The sequence below is a fragment of the Portunus trituberculatus genome, chromosome 41 (genome assembly GCF_017591435.1).
Source record: "Portunus trituberculatus isolate SZX2019 chromosome 41, ASM1759143v1, whole genome shotgun sequence".
NCBI lineage: Eukaryota > Metazoa > Arthropoda > Malacostraca > Decapoda > Portunidae > Portunus > Portunus trituberculatus.
Genome location: NC_059295.1, coordinates 27,993,228 through 28,005,727, shown reverse-complemented (window position 1 = coordinate 28,005,727; position 12,500 = coordinate 27,993,228). Strand labels below are relative to the sequence as shown.

The window sequence follows — 12,500 nt, the reverse complement described above, 5'->3', positions numbered from 1 at the left end:
TGTGTGGAAAATTGTGCTTCTAGTCTATTTTCCTCCTACAGTTTTCGTCATATCTATTCCTTACTTCCCCCATCTCTCTCTCTCTCTCTCTCTCTCTCTCTCTCTCTCTCTCTCTCTCTCTCTCTCTCTCTCTCTCTCTCTCTCTCTCTCTCTCTCTCTCTCTCTCTCTCTCTCTCTCTCTCTCTCTCTCTCTCTCTCTCTTTCTCCTTTTCTTTTAATCTTTTCCCTCCTTTTTCCTTTATCATCTCCTCCTCCTCTTCCTCCTCCTCCTCCTCCTCCTCCTCCTCCTCCTCCTCCTCCTCCTCCTCCTCTCTTCCTTTTTTCCCTTTATCATCTCCTCTTCCTCCTCCTCCTTATTTTCAAGTCAAGCCTCATCTATGTCCCTTATCCTCCTCTTTCCTCCCTCCTCCTCCTCCTCCTCCTCCTCCTCCTCCTCCTCCTCTATCTTCCTCATATTACTAAAATTCCTCCTTTGTATGCAGAAATTTCCCTTTCGTAACTTTAACTTGCAATTTTTACTCTGCCCATTATTGAAGATTTTTAGCTTACTTGTGCATCATCTGGGCCTTATTTCCCGCCCACAAGTTTACCCACCACCACCACCACCACCACCACCACCACCACCGCCGCCGCCATCTCCGCCACCACCACCATTGCCGCCATCTATCACGTTGTATGTTTCACTTCATTGCCTGAAGAATGCATTTGATATTCTCAGCATTTTTGCAATTTTATTCTGCCATCGCCTCCTTCTGCACCATTGAGATTTTACGGAGATCGTTCAATATTTCTTTCTTTTTCTTTCCTTCTTTCCTTTTCTTTTTTTTTTGCTTTTATTTCTATTTTCTTTTTTTTTTCGTTCGTTCCTTCTTCGTTATTTATACTTTCTTGTTTTTTATCTTATATTAATGTTACTGTTTTCTTTATTCTTTTTTGTTTCTTTTTTTTTCATTTCCTTCCTTCACGGTCTTCCTTTTCATTTTTCCTTTTGTTTCCTTTTTTCTTTATATTTTTTTCTCTTCCCAGCTTCATTCACTCACTCATTCATTACTAAGGTTAAATTAAATTAAGTTCATTTAGGATTGTTTAAGGTTCGGTCACTTTAGTTTACATATTTCTCAGTCAATGCTTTCTATTTTTTCTTTTTTTTATCTGAAGTATTTTGTGCATGCCATTATTTCATTACGTATATTGCATTTAGTCTTTATTTTACCCTGCTACATCCTCCTGCTAACTCTCTTCATTAGCACCATTATGACTAAGACACTGTAGACACGAATAAGGGTAAGAAAGTATAATCTTGAGAGGCAGAACGTGAGAGACACAAGAGCGCTATATTCAGAAACGCTATCCTATCTCTCACTGCGACTATTTTCAAAGACCACAGAGATGATTAGCCGAGTTCTAAAGAGTATTTGTCCTGCTGATAATGCAAAAAACTTGTTAAAATGTTACTAGAATCACAGAAACAGCCTTAAAAATCCGTATCACTTCAACTAGAGCCCTTTGAAAAATAGTGAAGGTGCGGTGCGGAAGTGTTTCAGAATATGAGCGAGAGACAGAGAGAAAAGGGGAGAGTTAGGAATAGACAGGAAGGGAAGGTACAGGAAACAGAGGAGAGGAACCTTGGAGTGAAAAATAAAAGGAAGTCATGAAGTTAGAGTGAGGAAAAGCAGGAAAAGGAGGAAAAGGAAAAGGAAGGTACACAAGCGTTAGAGATAGACAGGAAGAAAAGATAGAGGAAACAAACAGAGGAGAAAATTTTTGGAGTGAAAAACAAGGAAGTCATGAAGTTAGAGTGAGGAAAAGCAGGAAAAGGGGGAAAAGGAAAAGGAGAAGGAAAAACATACACAAAATTGACCAGAGTAGAAAGAAGGAGAGGAAAGGAAAGACCAAATAAAATTATACAAAACAGAAATAGAAGGAAGAGGAAGAAGAAAAATATAGACAAAAGACTTGAGAGAAAGGGAAGAACAAAGGAGAGGGAAGACAGAAGAGGAGAAGGAAGAATGTGAAGAGGAAAAAGAGGAAAGAGAAGACGGAAGAGGAAGAGAAGGATAGATCAGACGAGAGAGATGGCAGGAGGAGGAGGAGGAGGAGGAGGAAGAAGAAGAGGAGGATTGGTGGGCAGCTTTTATATGGTTGCTTTTAGTTAATTGGGGTTCCTTGTTTGCTGTTTCCTTCATTATCACGAGTCGACGCCTGGTGGTGGTGGTGGTGGTGGTGGTGGTGGTGATAGTGATGGTGGTTGAGTTGTGTTGTTTTAATTTTGTGTATTTATTTTTCTTTGCTTCATATATTTTCTGCCACTATGTCAATTTTATTTCTAGTATTTCAATCTTCACTTGTTTCTTTTCTATTTATTTTTCGTTTTCTTTTTCTTTTTCTTTTCTTTTTCTTTTTTTGCTGTTTGTTTTGATTTGTTTATTGGTGGCAGTGTGGAATTTATTTTAGATATTCATGTAAGCCTTTTCTTTTCTCTTGTTGTTGTTGTTGTTGTTGTTGTTGTTGTTCATGATCTTCTTCTTCTTCTTCTTCTTCTTCTTCTTCTTCTTCTTCTTCTTCTTCTTCTTCTTCTTCTTCTTCTTCTTCTTCTTCTTCTTCTTCTTCTTCTTCTTCTTCTTCTCCTCCTCCTCCTCCTCCTCCTCCTTCTCCTCCTCCTCCTCCGTATTGTCCTTCTCGTCCTCTTTCTTTGTGTAGTAATTTCATCACTTCCGACATCTCCACCACCACCACCACCACCATCACCTTCCCCCTCCCCCGCCCCTTCTTTCCTTCTCATCTTTCTCTTTTTCTTCCTTCTTTTTCAATTTTTTTTTTCCGTTTCCGCAAAGTTAATTGATTTTTTTTCATTTCTGGACTGGATTAATCTTTTTCCCTTCGTCATCCGTTACAATCACGTCTATCTGTGTGTGTGTGTGTGTGTGTGTGTGTGTGTGTGTGTGTGTGTGTGTGTGTGTGTGTGTGTGTGTGTGTGTGTGTGTGTGTGTGTGTGTGTGTGTGTGTGTGTGTGTGTGTGTGTGTGTGTGCGTTTGTGTGTCTGTCTATCTCTGTCTTTGTCTGCCTGTCTGTCTGTCTGTGTGTCATTTTTTTCTGTCTGTCTGTTTGTATGTCTGTGTGTCTGCATGTATCTGTCCATCCTTTGTTTGTTCCGTCTCATTTCTGGAAGTCTCTAACCGTTGCGTGTCTCTCTCTCTCTCTCTCTCTCTCTCTCTCTCTCTCTCTCTCTCTCTCTCTCTCTCTCTCTCTCTCTCTCTCTCTCTCTCTCTCTCTCTCTCTCTATCTATCTATCTATCTATCTATCTATGTATCTATCTATTTATCTATCTTTCTCCTTTCGTCTTATTTTAAATCATACTCAAAGCAAAGAAAAATAGCAAGAGTCACGTTTCCACATTAAGAGTGTATAACGTTGCTTTTTGCTTCATGATTTTTCACACTTTTGTCTCACCATCGATAAGAAATATGACCAAAAAGAATATTCCTGCTTCCACCTTCCAGTACATGTATTTTTCCTTCCTACTTCCTGTCATAAGAGGGTATATCCTTGGCGAACCCTTTAATTAAATCTTATTACTCCATTCCACGGTCTGTTCCTTCATTGTGTTTCTGTACGGCGTCTCATTTTTCTCTCATTTCACGTTATTTCTTGAGGGGACAGTTTACGGAAATTTCTCACCAACACTTTCATTATGTGGTTTGACTTACTCTGTTCATTGTTTGGTTGGTAATGTAGACTCTCTGTTGTTGATGCAAAATTGCTAAAAGTTATCAAAGCACAAGAGATTGTTTGATGCCGCAGGAAGATATAAAACAAAATCTACGAGTAGAGTAAGAAGTAGAAATAAGAGTTCATTGCCAAGAAATGCCACGTAATGGAACTAGGAAAGAGTAAGAGAAGACTGGTATGGGACTATCCGATGAGAATGGTACAAATAGATAAGCTCTTACATTTTGCTAGAGTTTATGTAACAGTTATGTAATTTAGACAAGCAATTAATACTCCATTTTCTGTTTATTTTTGATGTGTGTCCATGCAAACAGTTTAATCTTTTATTATTTTTTTCTTCAATCTTTTCTTTTCTTCTAAACTTCTCACTGTGATATATTTGATTCTTGAGAGACGCCAGACTATATTCTTTTATTCTTTCTATCAAATTTTCTTCTTATTTATTATCGTTGTCACTCTTCTCATTTCATCTTCCTCCATTTTCTTTGACTCTTTCATCGCTTCCATTTATTTTTCACTGCCTACTCTATTTTTCTATTCCTTGTCTCATCCTTCTCTATTCTTATAATTCTTTCTTTATTTTCTCCAGTCATCCTCATTTTGTTCCCCTTTGCTCTTTCGTCAAAATTATTTCCAGGTTCATATTTTTTCCTTTACTTGCTTTTTTTCCATTTTTTCCCTCTTATTTTCCTGGTCGTCTGTGATTGGCGTAATTTTTTTTCTCTCTTTCTCTTTCTTTCTCTATTTTTGCCCTCAATTCGTCTGCACTGGTCACAATTGCCTTAAATTTCATTGATTTTCTTCCTTCTTTGGTTGCAATTTTTCATTTTTTGTTTCCTTTCTTGCATATCTTTCTCTTTTATTTTCTACATTTTCTGGTGTTTAGTTACAAATATTAAATCGTTGTCTCTATTCTGCTCATTTATTCCCCGTCTCTCTCTCTCTCTCTCTCTCTCTCTCTCTCTCTCTCTCTCTCTCTCTCTCTCTCTCTCTCTCTCTCTCTCTCTCTCTCTCTCTCTCTCTCTCTCTCTCTCTCTCTCTCTCTCTCTCTCTCTCTCTCTCTCTCTCTCTCTCTCTCTCATCTCTCTCTCTCTCTCTCTCTCTCTTTCATTGCACTATTTTTTTTCAACATGCTATCCTACACAGATCTCCCTTTTTTTTTCTTTTTCCTTGCCTTCACGTTACGCCACGTCCACGTGAATAAAGCTCTCTCTCATTCGTTGTCTTCGTCCGTTCCTTCTTTCTTGATTTGGTGAAAAAAATCGTAGGGAAGAAATTGATATACCTTCTTAATGTTACCAAAACAGATATATTCCCACCGAAGACTGACTTTTCTATCTTCATTATGGATGTTGCCGTGTGTGTGTGTGTGTGTGTGTGTGTGTGTGTGTGTGTGTGTGTGTGTGTGTGTGTGTGTGTGTGTGTGTGTGTGTGTGTGTGTGTGTGTGTGTGTGTTCTGAAGATATATAACAACTACTGAAAAATTAAAAAGAAGAAATAGAAACTCAGAAGATTGTCAACAATTCTCTCTCTCTCTCTCTCTCTCTCTCTCTCTCTCTCTCTCTCTCTCTCTCTCTCTCTCTCTCTCTCTCTCTCTCTCTCTCTCTCTCTCTCTCTCTCTCTCTCTCTCTCTCTCTCTCTCTCTCTCTCTCTCTCTCTCTCTCTCTCTCTCTCTCTCTCTCTCTCTCTCTCTCTCTCTCTCTCTCTCTCTCTCTCTCTCTCTCTCTCTCTCTCTCTCTCTCTCTCTCTCTCTCTCTCTCTCTCTCTCTCTCTCTCTCTCTCTCTCTCTCTCTCTCTCTCTCTCTCTCTCTCTCTCTCTCTCTCTATCTATCTATCTATTTTTTCCCCACTTGTTCAATAACGATAATATTTTCTAGAATACGTGGAAACTATTAATGTGGAATCAGTGTTCGTTTATTCTAATCAACCAAAGTGCAAGTGACATGAGATTAATGATTTTTTTTTCTGGTGTTTATTTATTTTTACAATTTTCTTTCATTGTCAGTTCTCATTCTTGTTTCTATACTTTCTCTTCTTCATCATCCCCCTTGCTGGCTACCTTTATCTCTGCACCTCTTCTTTCTCTTCTTCATTGTCATGTTTCTTTCTCGTTTCTATATTCGTTTCTCTTCATTATCTTATCTCTCGGCCTTTTCATCCCTTCCTCCTCCTCCTCCTTCTCCTCCTCCTCCTCCTCCTGTGCGTCCCTGTCTCTCTTCCCTGTAGCTAGTTAGAAGTAGTTACCAAACAGCCTCGAAAGGACCAAGAGGACTATTGCTATTTGGCTTTTCTTTGTATTCCTTTGTATTCCTCCTCCTTAGTTAATTTGCTTCACAGATCATCATATTCCTTCTTTCACTCTCTCTCCATTATTCCCTCTCTCAATCATCCTATTCCTGTCTCCTTCCTTCCCTTTCCTCCCTCACTCCCTCCCTCCCTCCCTCCGTCCCTCCGTTCCTCCCTCCCTCCCTCCCATCTAATCAGTGGAGGTGGAAGTTAGCTAGGTGGAGGAGAGATTAAGTACGGTCTGAGATTATTGCACTCTGACATTAATCTCCTCTCTCTCTCTCTCTCTCTCTCTCTCTCTCTCTCTCTCTCTCTCTCTCTCTCTCTCTCTCTCTCTCTCTCTCTCTCTCTCTCTCTCTCTCTCTCTCTCTCTCTCTCTCTCTCTCTCTCTCTCTCTCTCTCTCTCTCTCTCTCTCTCTCTCTCTCTCTCTCTCTCTCTCTCTCTCTCTCTCTCTCTCTCTCTCTCTCTCTCTCTCTCTCTCTCTCTCTCTCTCTCTCTCTCTCTCTCTCTCTCTCTCTCTCTCTCTCTCTCTCTCTCTCTCTCTCTCTCTCTCTCTCTCTCTCTCTCTCTCTCTCTCTCTCTCTCTCTCTCTCTCTCTCTCTCTCTCTCTCTCTCTCTCTCTCTCTCTCTCTCTCTCTCTCTCTCTCTCTCTCTCTCTCTCTCTCTCTCTCTCTCTCTCTCTCTCTCTCTCTCTCTCTCTCTCTCTCTCTCTCTCTCTCTCTCTCTCTCTCTCTCTCTCTCTCTCTCTCTCTCTCTCTCTCTCTCTCTCTCTCTCTCTCTCTCTCTCTCTCTCTCTCTCTCTCTCTCTCTCTCTCTCTCTCTCTCTCTCTCTCTCTCTCTCTCTCTCTCTCTCTCTCTCTCTCTCTCTCTCTCTCTCTCTCTCTCTCTCTCTCTCTCTCTCTCTCTCTCTCTCTCTCATCAACAATATTGCCTCAGCCACTAAACACAAAGAATAAGGAAAAGAAAGACAATATGTTTCATGAAGCGCTCACACTTCGAAGTCTTTGTATGAAAACACTTCTTTCTTTTTATAAATTTGTAATATTTCTTAAAGCTTTCTAATGAGTCAGCAATAACATCGTAATTATTAAGTCCGTTCCATTAATCTACCACTCTAGTACTGAAGCAATTCTCAAAAGAGGTTCATATCATCGTTTTTTTTTTTTTGCAGAATTTTTTATCTCACCACAAAAAAGATGGAGTGAGTGGTTGGGAAGCGGTTGGGGAAATTAAATGAATGGGAGATTAATGAAGGTAGATGGAGATGTGAAGAAATGGACGACAGCTGGTGAGAAAAGAGAGGAAATTCAATATAAGTGACACGTGTATGATTTTCTGTGTATGTAAAATGTTTCATCTCTCTCTCTGACTGTTATCCATCACGCTTCACACCATCCTACCTGGCCCACCACACCCCATCACCACCCTACCTGCCTCCCCCCTTACTCCTCATCACCCTACCCATCCCCCTCATAATCTTACCCGCCCTCCTCCAAGCCCACTCACCACCCTGCTCCATTTACTCTACCTCCCCCTCTCTCCATCACCACCCTGCCTCACCCTTTTGTCTGGAAACATTTACCACAGCCTTGCCTTCAGCTAATGGGTCGCCCCTCTCTTCCTCACTCTGCCTTCCTCCTTCCGCTTTGCTTTCCACGTCTCATTATTGTCTTCTTCCTGTCGCCTCTCTTCCTCTCTCCATCTTTTCCTCGCGTCATACATTCACGTTGCCTTGTATTTTTTCTTGCGTGTCTTTTCAGTGTTGTCTTCCGCATGTTTTTTTTCTGTATTTTTCTTCTGTTTTTTCTACTTCTCCATCATCTTTTTCCTTCTCCTTCTCCTTCTCCTTCTTCTTCTCCTCCTTCTCCTTCTCTTTTTAACCTTCCTATAAGCTATCCTTTCTCTCTTACTGTATATTAGATAGTACTGTTTCCTCACACAACTCTGCAAGAACTAAAAGGTGTGTTATAGTTTGTTTTTCTTTATGCTAATCTTCCTCCTTCTCCTCCTTCTCCTCCTCCTCCTCCTCCTCCTCCTTTTTCTCCTTCTCCTTCTCTCCTCCTCCTCCTCCTCCTCCTCCTCCTCCTCCTCCTCCTCCTCCTCCTCTCTCGCTCTTCCTCCTCCTTCATCACTTCCTTTTCACCGTTTTGCTAATCATAAATTCCAAAAGTTGTGAGAGATATTCAATTTCATAAAATGCCCAATCTGGACGCCACAAATGGTCTATTTTCCACAAACTGCATTTACATAAAAATCATTTCCTTTACTGCGGCTTAATTAACTTGAAATTTCACCGGTGAATTATCTTTACTTTATACGGATTTTGTTTAAGGATTTATGTATTTTCGTGACAAAATAGCCACAAATATCCGACGTTTTTTTTTTGGAAATTTGGTACTAATGATTATGATAATGGGGTTGATGGTAGTGGCAGTGGTGATTTTAATGGTCGTGATAATGATAATAGCAATGATGATAATGACAATAATGATTAAAATGACAATGATAATTATGATGATGATAATAATAATAATAGTATGTAACAATAACAAAAACAGCAACAACAACAACAACAACAACAACAACAGCAATAATAACAACAGCAATAATCATAATAATAATAATAATAATAATAATAATAATAATAATAATAATAATAATGATAATACTTATAATAAAAACCATAACAACTACTGCTGCTATTACTACCACCACCACCACCAACACAATCAACAACAACAACAACAACAACAACAACAGTAACAACGGTAACAAACAATAGGTAATCAGTACCTCGCTGAATGAGTACCAGCAGCTGAAAGGCGGCTCATGTTATCCGTGGAGTAAGTGAAACATGGCAAGCGCTAACCGTAGACTTTCTCGCGGTTATCTTCGTAGTCAGTGCGGTGTTTTGAGATTGAATAACGCGCGCGCACACACACACACACACACACACACACACACACACACACACACACACACACACACACACACACACACACACACACACGCAATTTGATGTGTTTATTTAATATTTTCTTGCGTCTTCCTGTTTTCACTTCAGTATTATCTATTTTTTTTTCCTTCCTCTTGTCATCGTTCAGGTATCATATTTCTTTTACACGGGTACTACTCTATTTAGACCTGTTGCCTTCTTGCATTACTAATTATATTCTCGTGCTCTTAATTTAACTCTAGCTCTCCATCTTCTCTCATTCTATTACCCAGGTATTACTCTTATTTTTTTCTCCTTCTCTTTTGTACAGAAACATGCGTATGCTTGCAAATATTAAGGATTTCATGCCATTTTCTTACGTTTTTATCTTTATTTAGCTCTAGCTCTCTTTCCTTGCCTCTTTTATCTACTTATTTATTTATTTTTATTTATCATTTGTTTTCGTATAGAGCTGTTTGTCTCTTGCAATTTCCCTTCACAGTGTGATGGTTATAATTGAAGATACTAACTCCATTTTCCTCCCTCTCTCTTTTATTTTCCTATTTACTTTTATTGATCTTTTGTTTTTGTATAGAGCTGTTTGTCTCTTGCAATTTTCCTTTACAGTGTGATGGTTATAATTCAAGATACTAACTCCACTTTTCTCCCCCTTTCTCTGCTCCTCAGGCATCATCCTCATGTGCTGGGTGGCGGGCACGTTGGTGGGTCTGCTGCCTGTGATGGGCTGGTACAACACTAAGAACGAGTACAACCAGGTGTGCTACTTCGTGAAGGTGATGAGTTACAACTACCTGGTGTTCATCTACTTCGGCACCATCGTCTTTCCAGGGGTACTCATGGCTGCCTTCTACACTCACATCTACACCGTCGTTCTCAAGCAGGTGTGTGTGTGTGTGTGTATGTGTGTGTGTGTGTGTGTTTGTGTTTGTGTTTGTGTGTGTGTGTTTTGTCATGAATTCCCCGGTCAAAAACTATTAGAATAATGACTAATGAAGTATTGTAAAGGTACATTCTCTCTCTCTCTCTCTCTCTCTCTCTCTCTCTCTCTCTCTCTCTCTCTCTCTCTCTCTCTCTCTCTCTCTCTCTCTCTCTCTCTCTCTCTCTCTCTCTCTCTCTCTCTCTCTCTCTCTCTCTCTCTCTCTCTCTCTCTCTCTCTCTCTCTCTCTCTCTCTCTCTCTCTCTCTCTCTCTCTCTCTCTCTCTCTCTCTCTCTCTCTCTCTCTCTCTCTCTCTCTCTCTCTCTCTCTCTCTCTCTCTCTCTCTCTCTCTCTCTCTCTCTCTCTCTCTCTCTCTCTCTCTCTCTCTCTCTCTCTCTCTCTCTCTCTCTCTCTCTCTCTCTCTCTCTCTCTCTCTCACATACATACATCTTCAAAAGACAGAGATAGCAAGAAAATTGAGGAACAGACGAGAGAGAGAGAAAAAAAAAATGTGTGTGTGTGTGTGTGTGTGTGTGTGTGTGTGTGTGTGTGTGTGTGTGTGTGTGTGTGTGTGTGTGTGTGTGTATTTTGGGGGTGGGGAGCTCCAGTTTTTTTTTTCTCTCTCCTGTGGCCTCCTGACATATATAGAAAGGATGGTCTTCGTGATCTACATGGCTTTTGGTTCTTGCAGTATATGAATGTGGTAGATGAATGTGGTGAGGCCGCCAAGAATTAATCGAAAAATACAAGTTGTAAAAACCTGAGATCTTCCTTTACATTATTGTGAAGCTCCTGGTGTATTTCAGACTCTTACTTTTTTTTTTTTTGGTCTGTCAAAAGACTCCCCATGGTTCCCGGATCTTGAACCTCTGCCTTGTAACACACACTCTCTCTCTCTCTCTCTCTCTCTCTCTCTCTCTCTCTCTCTCTCTCTCTCTCTCTCTCTCTCTCTCTCTCTCTCTCTCTCTCTCTCTCTCTCTCTCTCTCTCTCTCTCTCTCTCTCTCTCTCTCTCTCTCTCTCTCTCTCTCTCTCTCTCTCTCTCTCTCTCTCTCTCTCTCTCTCTCTCTCTCTCTCTCTCTCTCTCTCTCTCTCTCTCTCTCTCTCTCTCTCTCTCTCTCTCTCTCTCTCTCTCTCTCTCTCTCTCTCTCTCTCTCTCTCTCTCTATCTATCTATCTATCTATCTATCTTATATCTGTGTGGATGAAGATTTTACGCGCATATATATATATATATATATATATATATATATATATATATATATATATATATATATATATATATATATATATATATATATATATATATATATATATATATATATATATATATATATATATATATATATATATATATATATATATATATATATATACTTTTCATTTAACTCTTTCTATTTTGTCCTTCCTTTTCACTGTCCTTCCTTCCTTCTTTTATTTTCCTTTTTTTCTTCCATGAAGTATTTCCGTCCATCCTCCCTCACCACCTCGTCCCGCCCCTTTTCCTTCACTCATCATCTTCTCTCCTTGCAGACCAAACTTTCAGTGAGGTCGGAGCACGGGACGGTAAGATGGAAAGGAAGAGGTACTCAGTTATCACCTATAGTCTTGCTGCATCCGAGCCTGGAAATCCATTATTATGATTATTATTGTTATTATTATGATTATTATGATTCTTATTATTACTAGAAGTGCTTATTTGATTTACTGATTTGTTTTACTGTTTATTTTATTTTATGTGCCTGATCCACTACTGAGACCCTCTTTTTTTCGTGGATGTTTTTTTTTTCTTTTTCCCATGAATGCCCACCACCCACCATCCATCCATCCACTTCCCTCGTCCTTTACCTCCCACTCACGCCTTCACCTTGATAAACGATCGTCCTTATGTATATTATTATGTCTTCTTTCTTTGACCAACCTGCTTACTCTCTCTCTCTCTCTCTCTCTCTCTCTCTCTCTCTCTCTCTCTCTCTCTCTCTCTCTCTCTCTCTCTCTCTCTCTCTCTCTCTCTCTCTCTCTCTCTCTCTCTCTCTCTCTCTCTCTCTCTCTCTCTCTCTCTCTCTCTCTCTCTCTCTCTCTCTCTCTCTCTCTCTCTCTCTCTCTCTCTCTCTCTCTCTCTCTCTCTCTCTCTCTCTCTCTCTCTCTCTCTCTGTGTGTGTGTGTGTGTGTGTGTGTGTGTGTGTGTGTGTGTGTGTGTTATAGTTGTGTGCTGCTTTGTGTTGCGAAAAGACCCAAAAAAATAGAGGTTCTGCTGATCTACCTCTCTTCTAGCATGCTTGTGATGACCCCCCTTCCTTCCAGCAGTCTCTCATTCCTTGCCGTCTCTGTCTCTTTTATTTCCATTTATTGTCCTTTTCTAGACGTGTCCTCATGTATAACGTATGAGTGTCGTGTCTTTCTCCTTCTTCTTCTCCTTCTTCTCCTTCTTCTCCTCCTCCTCCTCTTCTTCCTCCTCTTCTTCCTAGTAAGGGTGTGGTAGGAGGTTCCAGGAAGCAATATATTCCTCATTTTCTCTCTGTTTTCTCTTACTCCTGCTTCCAGCCTTGTCATCCGGTGTTACTCATGAAAGAGACAGACATCTACTCACTCATTTACACGTTAATCCATTCGT

General features: G+C 40.1%; 1 protein-coding gene across 4 annotated transcripts in view; it reads left to right on the top strand.

Moving 5' to 3' along the window:
• The window catches only part of LOC123516859, a 197,691-nt gene that overhangs the window by 169,502 nt on the left and 15,689 nt on the right, over nt 1–12,500 (top strand). For 2 of the 4 annotated variants that reach the window (XM_045276560.1, XM_045276562.1), the window contains exons 2-3: nt 9,640–9,854; nt 11,420–11,452. In XM_045276560.1, the coding sequence (XP_045132495.1) occupies nt 9,640–9,854; nt 11,420–11,452 (248 nt within the window). The remainder of the gene's footprint in view (nt 1–9,639; nt 9,855–11,419; nt 11,453–12,500) is intronic. The other 2 variants (XM_045276561.1, XM_045276563.1) reach the window with 1 other exon arrangement.